Genomic DNA, 21,021 nt, shown 5'->3' on the forward strand with positions numbered 1-21,021 from the left:
TTTCTCATTCTAAACTAGGGGGACAAAAGCTGCCAACTTTGCCTGACAGAAAAGTTCAATGTTACTAGATAAGGAAAAACAGAACAAAACCAACAACAAACCCAAAACAAACCAAGGAGAAACACTCTAGACATAAAAGATCTGGTAGAGAGCAACTACTAGATAAACATTCTTTTTAGGTCTCTCAATTTCTCAGTCTGAATACTCAGAAGAAGACAATTGCATCTAAAGTCATGCTGCTGTTAGCAGAAATAAGCCTCTATATTCACCTCTGTTTTCAAGCTTTCTATCTAGATTTAGTCTGAAATGGACAGAGACACAGAAAAAGAAAGTGTGACAGATCAAAAAAGCAACCTCACAGATCCCATGCACAGACAGAAATGGGAACACTAGAGCAAGTCAATAAAATTTGGTCTACTAAACATAGATGATCACTTCCATTCTTAGGAAGCTTTTTGGTTTGGTTGGTTGGTCTGGGTTTTATTTTATTTAGGTTTTTAAAAACTCATCTCCCCAAACATCTAAGTAGTTCACAAAGACAGTGACCACAGATATTCAATTACCAACATATAGCTGGTGTTTCTACTACTTTTATCTTCTGTAGTTATTACTTCTTGCCTTGAAAATTGAATTAAGGTTATAAAGCAAAACAGCTAATCAAAGCCAAAGGATTTCGAAGGAGCAACCAAGTTACTGATCAACTCAAAACACAACTGCAAATAAATGCAAATTTTTACTACTGTAGTTTAAAAGCCCAATCCACTCAAAATGAAAGTATCTCTAGGAAAAATAATGCTTATCAAAAATGTTTCCATGATGAAGCATCATTTAGATTGTTTCATGAGTTTCCTACTGCCAATTAAATGCTTTGAGCACCCAAATAAATAAAAGAAAGAAGAAAACCCCAAGCTTTATCATCTACAGCAGTATCTTGAAAATACACAGAGAAGAAAATTAAAACAGTAGTAACAGAAGTGCAGCTGTAAGTGCCAATAATTTTGTGTAATTTAACTAAGTGTCTAATAAGGAATATGCTTTATTACATTATCTCACAAAACTAAGACATTGTAGTCAAAAAGGCAACTCACAGTATTTATTCAGAAAAAAAAATAAACAGATCAATTGCACAGCATGCAAATAATAGACTAAAAAATTCCATACCTTATCTGGCCACCACTGCAAGTCTTCTCCTAAAGAAACGGGACTTTGAACAGGTGTATTCTTCTTGTCCATGTTTGGTTCCCCTTCCTTACTTGTTGAGCCTCTTTCATTATCAAATGAGGCTCCATCAAGCCACCTTCGTTCACGCAAACGTAAAACGGACTCACGTTCACGCAACAGCTCAGAGTCTCTCTCTAAGGGAAGAAGGAGAACTGGTATGCAATTGGGTCACACCAGTGGGATAAAAGTAAGCCACTCTCTAGTAAAGACCCTTCAGGATGCAACTAACAGCAGTTTAATCTACTCACACAGATTAAAAATATAGTCCTGACATGCAACATTCAAGATATTAACTCTTTCAAGAAATGTACTTGAGAATCACTAAACATAAAATAAGCTAGAAATAAAGGCTTACAGTTTTGTGCACTATGAAAAAATGCTAGAGAAATTTCACTTACATCATAACAGGCCAAATACATTTAACATTTCTATTTAAAATTTTCTAGGACAATATGCAGTTTTGTAGTTTTATCAATGTAGTTACAACAATAGAAGAATCTTAAGTCTACAGTCTGTCAGATAGCTTTATGCAAACCAAAAAAGAGTATTTATTAGAGAGTTTCATAGCAACTTTCCCAGAAAAAAACAGTTATTTGAAAAGGTTAAAGAAAAAAAGCATTAAAAAAAGCTCTCATACATGTTTGATAATCCAACCCCTTTCATTTAAAACAATATTCTATAGGCCTGGATTTAATAAATTAAAGTGTATCTGCTTTGAGTAGATTAAATGAAAACTTTTCAAGAGTCAGACAATTTTTTAAAAGGATCCTCACAGAAGAATGTTCCTTACCAAAATGCTTCCCCTCCAACTGGTCTATAAACTGTCTAAAGCCAATACTCTGCAGTTCGCTCATGCAGAAAAAATTTTTAAATCGGGCAATCAAACTAACTTTCCACAAGTAAACTATGCATGGAAAACAAGGACTATGAAATTCGTGGTAATGTCTTATATAGAATAACCTCTTACATAGAATAACCTTAGAAAAGGAAAAAAAAGGACGAATTTAGAAGGAGTTATGTCAGATGCTGAATATTCACACATGCACATAAATGCATTTAACCTATGAAGTACCTCACTTATGCTCACAAAAATCAACTGGAACTACATATACGAGATGACTGCGTTATTATCTCATAGTTTCAATGGATTACACCAAGTCTTGGGTCTTTTGCTGTATTAGACAAATGGGAAAGTTTTTACTTAAGCCAAACACGACAGCCTGTCTTACAGATGTATTTCATATAAGTACTGTATTTACTTTCTAGCAAACATCACACTGACTCCTGACTAATAATTTTGTAACAGGAACTTACATATTCAGCAATTAATATATTAAAACATGTTCATGAAAGGCAACAAAACTGTACTAAATAAACAATCACACCAGAGGTTGGATTAACAGTTTGGAAATACTCTAGGTATTTGTGGCAACAGCCTCAAAAAGATAAGAAATTGCTGTGTGGTCTGTTATAAAATTTTCACATGTATAATGCTTAAAAGAAAAAATGCCCTAACACTGCTGAAGGAGCTTTTTTTATCACCTGCCAATAGTTCTCCTTATACAACTACAAAAATGCTTCATAAAAGTAAAATTTAGATTTCTTCTCCCTCCTTGTTATCTAAAGTTCCTCGTTCCATAAAGGTAAATTCTGTCATGGAGCAACTAAGGAAATGTGAAGAACAGTGTACAAAGAGCAACCCAAAAGAAAGAAAAAAGAAGAAGAAGAAAAAAAGAAAGTATTAAGAATGCTGCATGTCAATCATTACTAATTTTTGAGCCAAATCATATATTTGTATTGCAAACTATGTATTAGTAGGTACATATACTACAGTTTATTTTAAACTTAACATGCAATAATTTTGTAACACCTTGCAACACCAGTGATCAACAATTATATTTTTAATATATGACTTCCAATGTTCTTGCAGAACTTACCTGCTAACAGTCAGAATTCATTAATAATTTTGATGAGCAGCAGTCTACTTGTCTACTCTAGATTTGACAACATATCACAGTCTACTTTCACATTAAATGAGCATCTAAACCACCAGTGTGTACTATCACTAGCTTTTTCCACAGTAAGCTACTTATTACAAAGAAAAAAGGTGCAAAATTACCTCTGGATGAGCCTAGCCTGGAAAGTGATGAGCGCCGAAAGGATGGATAACCAAAGTAACTAATATCTTCTGAAAACATAGCATCAGCATCAATAATGACACTTGGGTGAGCAGAATGTATGTCAGCATCCAGAAGAGACATAAGATCCTCTATAAGAGGAGACAAGGGTCTTAAGTGAATAATCATCTACTTAAAACATCAGCTAGAGAGACCATCAACTAAACAAATATCAAAACAAAAAAAATCCTATCTATTAATTGAATTTCTGCTCTTCAGATTCACCAGTGCAAACTCATGTGCCTCCTATGCAACCACATTTACAATCAAGCTTGGCGAACTAGTGAACAAAAAACAGCTTCCCTGCAAGAACTGCTCTGTCACTTACCTAACTACATTTCCCAAACAAGACTTTCCCAAAACATATTGTTCTATATCCCAGAAATTCAAACTTTTGACTGTCACTTGAAAGAAAAAAGCACTAAAGTAAGATAGAGACATATACACACATGTGCACACACACTCATGCATGTGATGCAGAACTCCCAAGATGACCTAGTATGAAAGGACAGAGCTGATGGAGAAAGGCGGCCTTCACACAGCCACATCTTTGATGCCAAAGACTGCACCTTTCTCCATGAAATGTTTCCTTCAGAGAATGATGTACTTATTTAATTCACAAGCTAGCAACTTGCAGCTCTCAATACAAAGCTTTAAATGGCAGCTACATGAACAACAACGGTTATCTGGAAAAAGCACGATGTTTTAATACCATGCAGTTAAAAAAAAATACCCAACCAAACCTAAAGGTTAAACTTAAATTAAATACTGTGACTGCCCTAGCTTCTATGTTAGAAAACTTCAGTTTCCCTGGAGTAATGATCATCATTAAAATGCAAAACAATCTCCGTCCATTAACTAAACTAAAGCTTCTATCCACACACAAAAGAGGCTGCTGGAAATTCATGTAACTTATTGAAGGCCAGCAATATGGACTGTCAAGACAACTGAACCTGGCCACCATCTTTCTACAAAAGGGAAGTCCTACTTCCCTCCTTTATCCTTGTGGCAGGCACCTCCTTGGGACAAGGGCAGATTTCTAAATCTACAACTAGTGCATTCACCTCACTTGAAACAGAAGTTCACTGGGTTTAGAAGTAAGGTCGGGATGGATTTTCAGACTGACTTAATGGAGTAATCAAAGCCCCAAAGGTGGAGCTTAACCAAATGCTGCAAAGCTGACCAGACCCTACTGCTTGCTGCCAAAGGAAATAGCTCTGCCCTTCCCAAACCTTCAAGCAAATATGACTTTAAAAAAAAAAAAAAAAAAAAATCAGGCTCTCCAAATTAGGTTTCAGTAGCCCATTCGGGCCCAAGAATCTCACCCCTATGCAAGGGAATGGCAGAATAGTGCCTTCTGGCAGCAGGACAACCTCATCAGCTTAAAGCACCCACAAAGCTCATGTGAGGCTATAGACAGGCTCCCTTCAGGAAACCTGGAAGCAGCATGCAGAATTTCTGCACATCCAGTTCTCAGCCTCCATCTCACAGGCATAAAACAAAACAGTGGCTAGAAAACAAGCATTCTTGACAGCAGAATCTGATTATTACGGGTCTTTCTCTCAGTGTTGGGAATGAAATGGAGGGAGAAACCTGAAGTAGAGGGTATCAAAAAACTGAAAATTAGCCAGAAGTTTGCTCTTAGACCTGGTATTAATTCACTTAAGACTTTCACATGCCTGCACATCAGAATATTCATCCTTGTATTTCTAAACTCTCATCTATAGGAAATGTAACACATGCCACCGACTGTCCACAGAAAAACAGCACTGCAAACCAGTGAGCACAGTGGGTTTAAGGCAAGACCTACATAAATGCTTTTTGCATTAATTAAGTAATCCACTCAAGTGTAGGCTGTGCTTCTGAAAGCACATCATTTGGGACTCCACAGTTCACACAGTACACTTTAGGAAGTCATCCATGACAGACTGCTTGGAAATCTTAGAAAGAAAATACACATTTGGCAAACAGGCTCTATCTAAAACAATTCAGATCACTCAGAGTACCCTTACCCTGCCTGCTACCGGCTTTTCACAACTTTACACTGTAGATGCAGTACACCTCACCTTCAGTGTCAACTTTTAAGTAACACACTTTCAGAGCTGGGAACACAGATGAGATCCTGTTGTATTTCGCTATATTGACATACTGATCCCTTCTCCCTCATCCCACAACCATCTTTTCCTAGGTAAGCTCCAACCCCTCCATAGTCTAGCAACTAGTTCTGATATCTTCTGGTCAGTGTCCAGGAAAAAAACTGCAAATAACTCTGATCTCTTTCTAGGAACCAAATTGCCCAGTACAGAAAAGAACCTTCCACCCTCATTCAAAATGGACAATAGTGGATTTTTTTTAGGTAAGCAACGTGAGAAATCCTCTTGACAGAAAACACACACTAACTTGTGACATACACACACACACCTTCCACCAGGTCAGGCATCTTGACTTTAGCTGTGTTTCAAAAAAAAAAAAAAAAAAAAAAAAAAAAGAAAAAAAAAAAAAAAGGTAAAAATTCAAATATCAGACGTAAGAACCAAAACTAGGTGGCTTTGGGCTAAATACGCATTAAGATGAGTAACGAAATGAAGCCTTTTCTTACCCTCTTATTTCAGCTTCAAATCAGATTTTAATTTTCTTCCAGTATGTATTTCTGAAAGAGATCCCCCTTCTTCCATTTTCTATATCAGCAAAGAAAGGTGCTAAAACCAGTAGGGATAGGAGCCAAATCCACTCCCCTTCAAACATCACTGGAATTTTTTTAGCGCTGTGAAAACACAGATACTGCAAGGCTACATCCAGTTTTAAGAATCCAGAGTTAAAAAAAACAAAACAAAACCAAAACCAAACAAAAAAAAACCACCAAAAATCACTCTCTATGTGTTTATTTTCCTGCTCTTCAGACAAATCCCATGGGATTATATGATTCATCTCTTGTGCTGTGTTAGACCAGAATCAGACTGCTCCCTTCACACATAGGTGTGATACTTCTGATGAACCTATTTTTCCAAGAAAAAAAAACACCAAAAAAAAAAAAAAAAAAAAAAAAAAAAAAAAAACAAAACAAAAAAAAAAAAAAAAGAAAAAAAGAAAAAAAAAAAAAAACGCCCTAGTTTTCAGTATGCACATAAGCAGCAATTTAAATCGCATGATCACCGGATTCATTAATTGAAGGCATTGCTTAGATCAATTCTGATCCCAAGGAGAGCTCACTTTAAACCTTTTCCCTTAAGGGAGCAATCATAAGTTCTCTCCCCTCTTCTCAGCTGCACATTTTTATGAAATATTCAAGTATTCAATGTGTTCAGTACCTCCTCCTCTTTCAAGTTTGGATTAAATTGGCAAAACTGCGACAGTGAAGGGAGAGAAACATTTGTTTTGGTTTCCTAGGAAACTAGACTAAAACACAACTCCAGAATTCATTTTTGATAAGATAATATCTATTCAAAATATTATCCAACTTGAAGTTCAGAAAAACAGAGAAAAAAAAAATCAACCCAACAACAAAGAAAACCAAACCACAACAACAAAACCACGAAAAACCCCAACCCCATTATCTAATTGTTTTCCCCAAAGGCAAACCACTGAACTGATCCTACACTAGGCTGCAGTTCCCATTCCCCTTACTGGAAGCCAGCACAGTAAGCCTTGCTGTGATACCAGCCCATCTCTCTCGTCTGCAAAGCAGCCTGGATGTCGTCAAACCCACATTTTACAAGTCCCACTAGCGAGAACCCATTGTACCATGCAGAAGTTACTGAGCAAATATGCACTGCTCTGAACTACAGAAACAATAAAACTTTTTAATATCTACAGCATCTCTATTCCAACTATTAACAGAACATAAAGCCCACAAGAACCTCTGATACAAGCTGGTATGAGCCTCATAGAGGCCGTCGAGTCTTTCCTGTGCTAAATGATCTTCCTCTATATATTTTTACCTTGATTATTCTCCTTATGTATTTGTTATGAAACAAATGAACCCACACTCCTCTCTGCTAACTATCACAGAACAAAAGAAACAGGACTAGATTAGAGAAGCCAAAAATCAAAGTACACTGGGTTCCAAAAATAAATATTTAAGAGACACTTGTTGATAGCAATCTGTACAGGAAAGTAATGTTCTGATCTTCACTTAAGACATTTTGAGAATTCAGGAAGGATTGGAACATGTTTTTTGCTACCTCAAAAGAAGCCAGATGCATAACATTCACTATACTAATAATATCATCACAACTGATATATTAAGAAATTATGATCCATTAAATAAGAATATATTAATTTCACAGTAGTTGGAAAGTATTTTAGCTTATTAATGATTTTTTTAATTATATGTAAAGTGCTTTAAAAATTTTCTCTATCTTGGAAAGCTTAGACAAGTAACCCCTAAATTTAAGAGTCACAAATCATCAGACATGCAGAAGGCAGAAAGACAAAATTAACATATGCTTTTAATTGAAATGCAAGAGCCTCAAAAGTCCAGAGGCAAATTCTGTCTTCTTGCTTTTTTTTGTGCTTAAGATGAAAATCAAAAAGCTTTAAAGCATAATTTGGCATAAGTTTAAAAAAGGTTCTTTATCTTTCAGAACAATAAAAAAGCCTAACAATTGAATGCATATAACATTTATCAGTTATCCACAGTTTTCTCTGATGATGTTATAGTTCCAAAAGGGCATCCAGATGTGAGATGACAAGTGTAAGCAAGAAGACTGCAAAGTTTCTAGAGCAAAAATACTTTTAAAAAGGGCTATAGGTAACTTTTTCTGGCCATTTGATTTTCCTGAAAACTAGCTTGCATGGTCATGTGACACAAGCAAAGCTGCTAATTTTTACTATTTCATGTTTCAACAGTAGAGTTATGACAGCACTGCCTAGTGTTCAGCTAGATTTCTGATCAGTTCAGATACCAAACTAATTTCTGTGCAACAAACTGATTTTCACCCCTAAAATTTAGGACAGAGAAGGCATGCACATTCTACAAATAAGAAATTACATCTTTGAAGAGTGGCGTTAAAACAGATCAAGTGTAATTTCAGTCATCATTTCCATATCTTTTCCCATAAAAACAGGGAAAAATTTAGCCCAATTTCTCTGTGAGGAAAAAAAGGGGAAAAACCTAATTTTAGGATATTGCAATACCTTACAGGAAATTTACACTGAACAGGGAAGAAGATTTAAACATTAAGCCAAGGAGAAAAATTTTTTCTGGACATCCATTGAGGACAGTGACACTCTGCATACTACTTTAACCCATCTCAAATTGATGAGACACACACTGTAGTGGAGGCACCTTCAAATAAATGTTACCAGTCACAGGTTGTCAGACAGTCCCTATTAACTGATCCTCAGGATCACAAGAGGTACTCAGAGAACAACTGATGCTGTAGAAGGCTGGTTAGTATGGTTAAAAGCAGTAATTTACAGTATAAGTTCCTAACTGTGATTTAACTTCCTAAGGTCAGTTCTGGAGGAATGCGTTTGCATATGCTTAAGACTAACAAGTGCTTTGAACACTTGGAAACTTCAGAGAATTAACTTCCTCCAGTGCATCTGTCTAATGCTATTAAGCTGATCACTGAAAAATAAGACTGAGATTAAAGATTTTTCACCCCTTTCACCAAAAGAGTCTTGATTCTACAGCAAAATAAAGATGCTTGACAGATGCAACTAAAAGAAGCAAAATGAAATGCAAAGTTTTTGTTGCAGAAATTAAAAAAAACCCATTCTCTAACCACATGACTGACAAGGTAAAGATGGACGAAGCCCATGAACCTTCCTGGTGAACCAGATGAGCAGAAAGAAAAAACCAAAGCACAACCATTTATTAGAAAAATATCAAAACATTTTGACACACAGAAGAAAAGCTACTATGTAGTCAGAGTTCAGACATGTTTTTTTCGTGCGATGCAACTAACACAACACTGAATTTGGCTGCTATGTTTTCCAATCTGTTCACTCAGCAAGAAAAGATTGCCTAAAGTATTTAGCCAATGCAAAAGAAGATTCAAAGTCTTTTATAAAAAGCAATTTTATGGGACAGGCAGTATTTCAAAAACGGCTGCACTTATATTACAGGATTTTGCCATTATAGCCAGAACAGCATTTATAAGGGGAACTTCAGATGAAGACTAAATTCTTGATCTAACTGTAACCACTGTAAAGTGTTTTGCCCTCTATGAAGGCTTTTTGATTTTAAAAAACATGTAATTTTTGCTCTAAAAACTTATATGAATATTAAGAATATATGTTAGTAATAAAAAACATGCAAGTCACTAGAAAGTTTTAGAATTATCTTTTATGAGCAAGCCACACAGCAGTCTCAGCATCTCACTGAGCAGCAAAACAGATGAAAGTAATGCTAGTGTTACAAAGCCTGGGATCCTAAAAAAACCCAAAACTTTCATGCCCCCCACAAACAGCATCAACAGTTATTCTTCAGTGGCTATCCTAATCCCTCAAGATATCCCAGTCCATCTTTTGTTTTATACATCTTTAGACTTTGTTCCTATAAGCAAGAATTGTCTTCGCTGCGTACCTTGCACAGCACAGAGCTCACTGTCAGTACTTAAATACAGAAAAATAAGAACACACTGGCATTTTTTCATCAAAAGTTGCAGGATACAAACCTCCAGGAAGATATGATTCACTTGCTGTGTCATCCCCATCATCTCCATCTTCATCATCACGACTCAACAAATTATTTACAGCAAGGTTTACATCAAGATTTGTTCGTTGGAGTTCTCGAATAATAATACTTCTGGACTTCCCTTGTAAAACAACTTGTGCCTATAAGAGCAGAGTGAATTGGTTACTGGTCATTCTCAGATCACCAACCACTATTCATAAAAAAATGCTTGATTCTAAAGAAAGTCTAGTAAGAATCAAAATCCAGTAACAGTACATACAGACACAGGCTCCTATCAATTTTTCACAGTATTGTGTACTTGATATCCAGCCTTCTCTCAGCTCCAGTTAGGCCACTGAACTGCAACTTTGGCACTAAATTTCCTAACAAAATCTTATAATCTACTTCTTGGAATGTTTAATGCTGCAGTTAAATAATAAGTAAAATCTGGTTTTGAGAGTTTCTGCATGTTGCTATAAAAGTGTTTAAACTTAGTATGTCAATCAACAGAGTTTGCAATCAATTGCTGTGCCAAAAATACACCTCAATCCCTTTTACACTGGTTTCTTTCTACTGCCCTTCAAACAAAACCACTTTAATGACTCTATTTTCCTCATCATTATGTTTCTAAAGGCTTATCATCAGCAGTTTCTGCAACACTGAAGTTTTTATTAACGAAGTGCAAATGCAGATAAAACCTCCCAAACATCAGATGCAATGAATTTACAAAAAAAAAGAGAGAAACTGATTTATTCCACTGAGCCTAGGACTCAGAGCACTTTGTTTTTCCAGACTAGCCTCTACCAAATGTCAGAGATTATGAGAATTTTGAAAGATCAGAAACAAAAGAATGTAAGAAACAAGTACTGAGTATTTTCACAAGTTAAAAAAAAGGGACATTCTCATAGCACACAAAGGTAAATTTTTTGTCATAAACTTCTATGCCAGAAGTTTACAGATTTTTGAGACCTCCTAGAATATACAGACCATCTGCTAAGTTCTTTCCCATTGCTCTGCTTTCAAGTTACCTCAAAGATGTTTTAGACACCTTCTATTTTAAAGGCAAACAAAGTACACTATCTAAAAAATAAAATTTTTAAAAAAGCAAAATATCACAGAAAGGGAAGTACAGCAGATTATCTTTGGCCTAGCAACTAACAACTGTATTTCAAATGTCAACCAGCAACTATTTCTAAGCTAATAGTTAAAATGCATTAACTAGTCACATATTTTGAATGCATTATTTTCTTCAAATACGGAGGAAAATGTTTTAACAGACTTAACCGCTTCTTCAGACTTAAGTGCATTAAAAGGCAAAAGTAGAGCAATATATACCCAACATTCAAGAAAGTCACATTTATAAAAAATTAAGCAGAGATGTCCATGAAGAAAAATTATCAGTATTTTAAAGAGAATAAATAAATTTTATATCTTTCATTTACAGCTGAATTGGATCATTCCTTCTATCAAATACAAAAAAAAAAAGTCAATCTGCCCTCCTTTGTTACATTCCTTCAAGAAACTTAACATTTGATATCATTCTCAAATATTTTATTTTCTCACTAAATCTCCCCTCTGCAACCAAACGTGGCCTTCCTCATCAACATTAAACATATATCTTGTCTTGGGTGATGTTTGGAAAATGAAAATTCTAGAATCCAAAAGTCTATCACTTCCACTACACATTTAAGAATAAAACCAAGTCAGCTAAGGAAAGTCAATTTCTTCAATTGCATGCCATTACTCCTTGGAGAACAGGCACTACTACAACACATTCTGGTACACATGCTCTGAGAAGCTCTCCAAGTTTTTGGAAGCAAGCAGTTTCTAGTTCACATACCTGTGAAATTAGTTCCTCTGGAATGACTGATGCTGGAATCACTGGTTGTGGTTGACTCCCCAGCAGTCCAGATCCTCTATCACGTCCTGTGCGTATAACTCTGGTCTGCCTTCGAGAGTCTCGAGCTCCAGCAGATGATCTACCAGAAGATCCTCCTCCACTTCCACCAACCCCTGAATTCCAGCGACTTCTAGAAGATTTAGATTATTTGGTTTTTTTAATACAGCAGCATACTTTGGGGGCTATTTCAAAAGTCTTTCGTTTTATTGTTAATAACTTACAAACAGCCTCTGAAAAATACTGAAGCTTGACTTCACAGACAAATGCTATAAAAGTAACTCGCAAAACTAGAAAGAAAAAGAACACCAGGAAACCGATGAAGTTCTGAAATATGCAGAAGAAATAAAAAAAAAAGGACTCCAACTGGAACTTGCATTCTTTCCTACTCATATAGCTGCGTGGATGTATCCATACATAAACACATAAAAGGATCAACTCCTGGATTTTTTAAAAGCAGTAGCAGCAACATAACATTTAATACTTATCTGTAAATTTCCTGCTATAAAAGCACACATGCACGAACTTCACTGCCAGTGGCTCTGACAGAAGATCACTATGCTTAGGTGGATCTTCCAAAGATTCTGATACTTGATTTACGTTAAGAAATTAGTTAAGATTACACTAGAAAAATCAAGTAATCTTCTCTACGGCCAAAGAAATCTTACACTAGATAGTTCTCTGATCCTCGGGCATAGTTTTCAAAAGATACTCTTTACCTATTCCTATTGCAGAAATCAACATCAACTGTAGACATTGCAAAAACATGCCTTAACTGACTGAATGGTTTCTTCATTTCTATGAATCAGCATCAAAATAAGGCAACAAAAAGACAGTGATTTGTAGAAATAGACATCTCACCATCATTACAACGATCCACTAAGAATTATCACCACAGAACTGTGCCAATTGAATCTGCTCTGAATTTAAAACAAGATAATCTGCTGCCATGAAAGACAAGAGACTCTAGTTTGTTCTTCAAGGTTAACTAAGCTTTATCTTGTAATACACCTTAAAGGTTATTGGATATAGTATTACTGCTACTTAATAAACTGTATCAGCAGAACCTTCCTGCTATTAACCACTTGAAGTCTCGAACTCCTTTCAAGAAAAACATTTAAAATCAGACACAAAAATAAAAATACGTTCTCTGAAACAGTATCTAATAAACTTACATTAAAAGTCTATCATATGTAGCTATTAAAAGCTAATTAAGAATAATTGTCTTGCATTGTATGCCTTCAGTTGATTACTAACACCCTCTTTTAATTGGGCTTTCTTCTTCCTCCTGACAAGACCCTGCAATCACAGAGAAACTCGATTGTCTGCTTAAGACAAGGCCCTGTCAGACACATCAACATTTTCAGAATTCTAGCTAGCGACCACAGACAATGACAAGACAAAAAGCAGTTAAATTATGTCTTTAGGAAAAGTCTTGTCTCATGAGTTAGAAAGAGAAGTCTAAAAATAAAAATATACTACTGAAAACAGAAAAAAAGAAAGAACACCAAAGAATGTGACATTTTAAATAAAATGAGCCACTTAAACTGTTCTAAAGGGGGGAAGGTGGCTGAGAAGAAAAGAAAAGGGCTGAGGGGAAGTCAAATTCTACCTACAGAGCAACTTTCAATTCAACGCTCTGCAGGGAGGTGTGGGGTTAAAGAAAAAGTTCTGTATTGCATATTAATACTTACTACAGATGCATTTTCTACTTTAAGTTACAAACTATCAATGGCATCGTTTAGACATCTACCAGTTAAAACCATTTCTATTTGTGTAATAATTCAAATATTCCCTGTGTGTCCTAACCTGGTCCTGTTAAGGAGAGTAAGGACATAGCCATTGCTATTAGAGCCATCTAAACCTAAAATAAATATTAACATAGAATCTTTCCTCTCATTTCTGTTCACCTACTAGTTTACCACATCTCTCCACTATGCAGCAGCATGCTAGCAATTTTCCAAATCCAGTTACCTACTCAAATGGCTCCACAGTTTGAATGGTTTTAAATTCAATTTATTAAGATAATTACTCCCTCCATTTAACAGACTAGTTATAGTACCTACTGCTATTCTATTAGTTCAGTGACTTTCAACTTCCTAGTTCTGAGACATTCAAGAGAAGACATTAGGAACGCTTTAGGGTTAGTCTCTAAGATTCAAACAATTTTAACACATTATGCTTAGCTAAGAATAAGGAGGAAAAAAATGTCTTACATGTACCACAATAAGTTCTTAAACATGACAATACTAGTTTGTTTTTGAAGTTTGACACGTGGATTTTTAGGTTCAGATTCATAATGATTTCAGAAAAAAATTGGGAAGGTTACGGGGATAGTTATTCTTCATGCAACTAAGGCCCAAATGAAATTAATTAATTTGGTAATAAAAAACGAACAAATTTTCTCGAAATTCATGGGAAAGATGTAGCTCCTTCCTCTTAACAAATCATTCACATGCAGAAACCACAGTTCTCATTATTGCAATCAGTAACCTTAGGAAGCAGCATAGTTAGACATGTCTTACAAAAACATGTAACAAAGAGATCACTGTCATTATGGAATGTAAATTACCTTTCTATAAAAAGGGACACTATCAATTTTAAAGCTAATCACAAGAAATCTGGATCTATACAGTACATTTTGCAGATAGTACAATTTTAAAGATTCTGAGAAACAACCTTTTCCAAATGTTCCTTTTCTATTACAATGTATAGGACCCTTGCTATCAAAACACCACTTATGACTTGGGGCAAGAGACTGGAAGGCACAAAACAATGGAGCACATTATGAAGGTTCTTCCTGCATAAATGCACTCATTTCACTGTATGCTTCTAGCCTATCATGGTTTAAATTGATAGTGTCCCTCTAAAAGACTGCTTTTCAAAAATCAAGAAACTAAAAAAAAAAACATTCAAAAGAAGACAACACAGCCTAAACCAGGTTATTCTTCACAAATATATGAAGAACTCTCTGTATCCTATGTGCTGAAGGGTCATTTAAATGTCTGTTATTTTAACCAAGTCAATCAAGTTTGTTTTGTTATATCCTACCTACACAACTGCTGTGATTATACGTTCCCTTAGACATACTGCATACAATTTATATATGTGTATACACATATACTCAAATATGGAACAAACAGATTGCAGCCTCAATCCTATCAAAACTTACCCAAGGGTGTTGCCTGCCAGTCTGCCCAGAGTTTCAGAACCAGACAGAAACCATGGGGAGTCACTAGTCCTGCCTGGCCTGGATGTCCTTCCTGCCCCTGAGCCACTGCTCAACTTTGAACTGAAAGTAAAAGATGGTAAATCAGTCACAAAACAATCCCAAATGGGTTAAGAACAAAACCTGGAATCCCAGGTTGAAATTCTCAGGGACTTAGTCTGGTAACATACCAGCTTAAGCAACACCCTTGGGGAATACTCCAAACTAATCTAACTGTATATTAAGAGGTACACTGGAAAAAGAAAGTGGAAAGCATACCTAACAGACCTTACGTACATCAGCAATCCATAATAGCACAGATGCAAATACATATTAAGCTAATTAGTGATTGGAGTTCGCCACTGTGCTAAGATTCTCATTAGTGTATATGTACAAATTGTAATCAGCAGGTGCTCTATCTGTAAACCTGAGCCTGAGTACGCTACTTCAATATTAAGTGGTTTAAATTCAAATCTGAACCGTTAATTAGTCCTATTAAGGGGGACTTACCTGGACCGAGGACCACAGGTCTAGAAGGTGAGCCTTGCCAGAGGGGACCACTTTCAGAGTGGATTCTACATTAAGCTTACCAGTTTAACACAGCTTCTTTCTTAAGGATTATTTTTGGAGTAGTTTGTTTCTTCAAGTTAAAGAGAGCCTGTCTCACTCCCTTCAGAATCACATATACTATTTCTTCCTACACCAGTTTGTCAAACTAGGCTGTTTGGCTGCATCACCGTAACCATTGTGACTCTACTCAAAGTATCCATTCCAAAATCTACTTTGAAAATACACAAATAAAAACAAAACCAGAAAAGCAGCTGAGCTGCTTACTGAGTTAAAAAAATATCTTAGAAGAAAAGCATTCCTTACCCATCACTGTTCTCAGGTTTACCCAATTCCAATCTGTCTGGTTGAACTGAAAAACCAATCCTGCAGACTCTACCATCCTGTATTTAGAATAAGAAAAGCAAATGTTCAGAACTGAAATGTAAGTCAAGTTTACAAAAAAAATTAAAACACAAGTCTTCAGTTATTGAAGAGTATTAATCAATTTAATGTTAGAATAACTAACTTTAACTGTATGGTTTCAAGTTTGTTATCTGAGAAGATTTCAGGAACTCACCTCCAGAAGAAATGCAGCATGATTTGGTCCCACCACACACTGTTTAATAGTGGCCTGTTCCAATACATTCAAAGGCGGGTGGCTGAAAATAATAAGTGAAAATTTATAGTATTTTAGTATTTATACTATTTAGACTTCTTTTGAAGTCTGAAAAAAAAAAAAATCAAGCTGTACATGAAAGGAAAAATGTGCAGTGGTGGTTACCAATACGAAAAACTTTCAAAAATGACTAAGCATGCATGAATTGAAGCACACAGTACATAAAATGCAGGAAAAAAGATCTTAAAAGGTAATCATTTTCATGTAATCTGATCAGCAATAAACAACAGGATTTATACCTCATATTACAAAGTCATTCCATAATGAAGATTTTAATAATATAATTTATCATAACTGAGAACCTCCCTTTTTCTTCCTGTGTTATCTGAACTATGTTACCTGAAGCATGTCTGGACTTCAGTATCAGTAGCACTGAGGATTTCTAAGGCTCCATCATCTACTGTACAATCATTTGCTTCTTGTTACTGTTAGAAAAATTGTACTTTCCTAAATTATTTACAGCAGCATATGATATGCCTTACCTGTTTAAATTATATTTGTTCAGCTTCTCTGAAACTTCCCTTAATCTGAAACAGAAAGAAATGTATTTGATTACATACTGCACAGTCCACAACATGCACTCACACAGCATATTTATGATGTTATGGGAACAACTTGCCACCACATTTATTGATGTTTAATATAAATACTACTTGGTGCTGAGAATCTGTTTTGCTTTGGAGTTTTTACCCTTGCCACAGAACCAACATTTGCTTGCATTTCTGTGTGTTTTGCAAGTCACTATCAGAAAACACTACTCTTGCCTTGTTACAACCATTTACAACTTCATGCACAAAATAAAAATATAAAGCAATGACCATGAACTGTAGATATACTTTTATTTCCTTGTATAAACTTGAATACAGTATCCCAGAGGAGAAAATATTATAATCTCCTAGGAAATCCAAGTATGTGGCATGTGAAAGCCAAAAATACGACAGTAAATTCCCCGAAACAGAAAACACAAGGAAATAGATGAACAAAAGGCAACGGCAAAAGGGACAAAACCAAATTCTGACTAACAGAAGAAACAATCCAGAGAAACATCTCTATTTATAAGGTTTTGTAAAACATTACCTTTACTAAAGGTAAACAATGTTTCCAAAAGCTCAAAATATCAGAGCAGAAGAAAGCACCAACCCATATACCACTCCTGCTTACAGGATACTGTGTCCAAAAGTGGAAAGCAACAGTCATTTCTAACGTAATTTCTAAATCCACTTAGGAAAGATCATCTATGGGCAGCAAAAACACTGGAGTATTATCAAGTAAGCATGTCAATTAAAGCTTGGGTTCCTCTCTTCCCAAAGGAGACAAGCAATCTGAAAAAGCCTCCAAAGAACTTCCAATTATAGTCAGAGTACTTGAATTTTATCAAGATATAAAACAAAGACTGATTCTGTAAAACTTGTGTAAGGTCTTCTTAATTAAGATAAAAAATCTCAGCTTTGGTACCATGCTCATCCCAGCATAAATCAGCAACACCTTTCTAAACCTAACAAAAAGCCACACCAGTACTATTTTTGTCTGTTTGAATCCATGTCTTTAAATCCTTCATTTTTACTTGCTTCATTTCAGTTTCTACATACAGACTACGGACATCAGACTTCAGCTACTTGAAAACCCTGAAAATGAGAAAGAAAACAGACTAGAGGTCCAAACAGTGAAATCTTAACATTATCAACGGTGTTTAACTCTGAAGTATTTGTCCTAAGGGGAAAAAAATAATGGGAAAAAATCTCTAAATCTGTTTGAGAAACAAGGTCTTTTATACTGATAGAAGTAACTTTCAAGCCCAAGAAGAAAGAAGAAGTGAAAAGACAGCAGGAAGGAATTGAATGTGTTTAGAATAGCCTTTTGCTATCCAAGCCAAGCTGCCAATTTGTAAGTAGGCAATTTCACACTCCCAATTTCCAGCCACAACTTCACACAGGCCAAGAGTACATATGCAGGTAAGGTTTCTGTGAAGACAACCCACAAGAGCAAGAGAAAATACAAACTTCCCATGCAATCTGTGCAAAAGGTACCCCACAAGAGTGAACTACTGTGGGAGACTATGGAATGAACCCCAAGTACACTCCACACCTTATCATATGGTTTTATACAGCAAGCAGGGATTGCTGCGTACTATCTGACAAGTTAAACATCCCTGAAGTTCCATGTCTTGAGTTTGCCACCTAACAATTTCCCACAGGAATCCTGAGCAGTTTCCCATTAACATTTCTCTCCTGGCAAGCATGAGTAATAATTACAGAATAGGAAAACCTACCTTTATATTCATTGCACTGCCTTTAAGAAAAGCTGATGGCAAAAAAACTAGCACTTTATTGAAGATGATTACTAGACTAGTCTATGAGCAACATTTAAAGCTTCCTTACCCAGCCTTGGTCACAAGACCAGACCACTACCAAAGAAATAGATGATAAAATTTGAAAAAAATCATCATAGTCCTTTTATACCTGTAAAAAATGAAGTAATAGGAAAGAAATATGCTCAGGAAGCTAAGACTTGAATAGTCAATGAATCCATGAGTAATCTCAATCTCAAGAGAGTAGGTCTATCTGCAAGAAGCACAGGCCAAAAGAGATCTAATGTTCCTGAAAAGAGGCTGGCGTCAATCATCACCAGGAGGGAGCAGAGAAAGCTATAAACAACAATGCTGAAAGTACTAAACTCTTCCGTAGAAAGAAAAATAAAAGTAAAAACTATCTCATGCCTCAAAAATCTCATATGCAACTGCTGTAACAGCAAAATTAACAAGTACTGCTCATAAGCTCCTATAAGTCCACGAGGACTTGAATTTGATGCAGAACACCACTGAATTTGTTCCCTGCTGAGCTGCTGGTTCCACCCTCATTCCTCCCGTTTCTTGTGCTGGCACCAGCATCCACATGAACACCAATCGCAAAACCAAACCAGCAGGAAAACAAGAACAAAGCAGAAAGATGTGTTTGTATACTCTGTATGGAGAAAATAAAAACTTGAAATAATTTCCTGCAGCAATCTAAACCTCTCTGCCTGCACAGTTGCAGGGTATTGTACCACTGACCCTCTGAAGGGAAAAGCTTATTTAAGATCAGGTTAATTTTAATTATACAGTGCAATGATTTCAACTGATGGTGCTCTGGAGGAAGAGGTACAAGCAGAGATGATTCCCACATCAAGGTCAACATTTTCACTAAGACCCTTCTGTGGTAAATGAAATCTCCAATATAAATGCCTTGACAGACTACACTTCAAAAAGGTCTCATTAAAGGCAATTAAACTACTTCAAAGGACAAAGTTAAAAGCAACAAGTATTTTCATCACAAACATTTTTGAAGAAATACACTAGCTTGGCAACACTTTTAGACAAAAAGTTTAGTGATGATAGCTCCTGTCAAGACACACATTCTTTAAATATTATTAGTGAAATTAATCCAAAAACAGCTGTGAGGAAAATACAGTCAGTTTGTCCAAGCCAAGGAGGGATTTCTTTAATTTCAAGTTTAGAAGCTCCAATTTCTAGCCTCTAGAAACTGATCAGAATAGAAGGGATCTATGCTCACACTAAGCAACCAAAAAGGCTCTAGGTCAGGACTATCACAGCTCAGATTTCTGACATGGCACTTTTATTCATCACAAGACATTACTTTTCTCAAAGAAAATTTCTATTTCCAGGCAAGTTTATCTCAGGACCCATTCTTCCACCATATCTTGTTTTATAAAAGCAGGTTAGGCTCAAAAATGCAGGAGTTATAGAGAAATTCAATTTCAAAATACTGAAGGTAAGAGTTGCAGAGGAGTAAAAAGTACTTTTTAAAAAGACCAACCAAATAAACAAAACCAGCCAAACAAAAAAACCACACAGGCACACATAAAAAACCCCAAGCAAACAAAACCCCCCACACCCCAAAACCCTAAAACTTTCAAAACCAACTTGGTATGATGAACAACTTCAAGTAGGAAATAAGAAATAAAGCTACTTCAGGCCTGGTAGATTTTTCTAAGTGATCAGGTCTCTTTAAAACAACTTAATGTGTCAATGAAATCTGTATGCCAACAAACACTAGACTTCCACACCAGAGCAGAAAGTATTCAAAGTACCACTACAATGCTTTTCCAAGGGAAGGCTAATGCTAATGCTAATAACGAGCAGATACCCAAGGGGACACACCCATATGACACAATCCATTTAAGCACTGGAGAACAGTCCTACATACCTATCAATACTTAAAAGGTAAAAACAACCTTCATCCCTGTCCCTCAGCTGAGATCCTGAAGGGCTCTGAGCAGAGCGAGCCAGACCCAAGGAAGCACCTCTGGGGCCAGTTTACAGGGTTTGGCCCAGCAGAGCTGCACAGCCTCCAGATCAAACACCTCTCTCACCTGCCTGTCTTGAATCACATGGAAATGAGCTCCTGTGCCGGTCTATCAGTGTCACAAAAACAGTCTCAAAAATGCAGAAAATTGATGCCAATAAAAATCTTAAGCAAATACATTATCTTAGCTTCCTAATCCCAGGATAACTTTGATGCTAGACACTGTCATTGATGTAAAGTCACACCCAGCTATCTTCCGTGCCACAATACAGCATACAGAAGGATCCTGCTCCCAGCTGCCATCTCAAAGCTTAGAGAGCAGCTTTCAAGGAGGCAGCCTTCCACAGCTACACCTTTCTCCTACTGGAAT

At 36.1% G+C, this 21,021-nt stretch overlaps 1 protein-coding gene across 10 annotated transcripts in view; it reads right to left on the bottom strand.

Annotated features, from left to right (window-relative positions):
• UBR5 (ubiquitin protein ligase E3 component n-recognin 5) overlaps positions 1-21,021 on the bottom strand; it is an 85,363-nt gene that overhangs the window by 50,965 nt on the left and 13,377 nt on the right. For 6 of the 10 annotated variants that reach the window (XM_053953004.1, XM_053952977.1, XM_053952993.1 and 3 more), the window contains exons 2-9: positions 16,833-16,877; positions 16,252-16,333; positions 15,999-16,075; positions 15,090-15,209; positions 11,861-12,050; positions 10,022-10,181; positions 3,341-3,490; positions 1,162-1,373 (exon numbers count right to left, since the gene is read on the bottom strand). In XM_053953004.1, the coding sequence (XP_053808979.1) occupies positions 1,162-1,373; positions 3,341-3,490; positions 10,022-10,181; positions 11,861-12,050; positions 15,090-15,209; positions 15,999-16,075; positions 16,252-16,333; positions 16,833-16,877 (1,036 nt within the window). The remainder of the gene's footprint in view (positions 1-1,161; positions 1,374-3,340; positions 3,491-10,021; positions 10,182-11,860; positions 12,051-15,089; positions 15,210-15,998; positions 16,076-16,251; positions 16,334-16,832; positions 16,878-21,021) is intronic. The other 4 variants (XM_053953013.1, XM_053952985.1, XM_053952957.1 and 1 more) reach the window with 3 other exon arrangements.

The sequence above is a fragment of the Vidua chalybeata genome, chromosome 1 (assembly GCF_026979565.1).
Source record: "Vidua chalybeata isolate OUT-0048 chromosome 1, bVidCha1 merged haplotype, whole genome shotgun sequence".
NCBI lineage: Eukaryota > Metazoa > Chordata > Aves > Passeriformes > Viduidae > Vidua > Vidua chalybeata.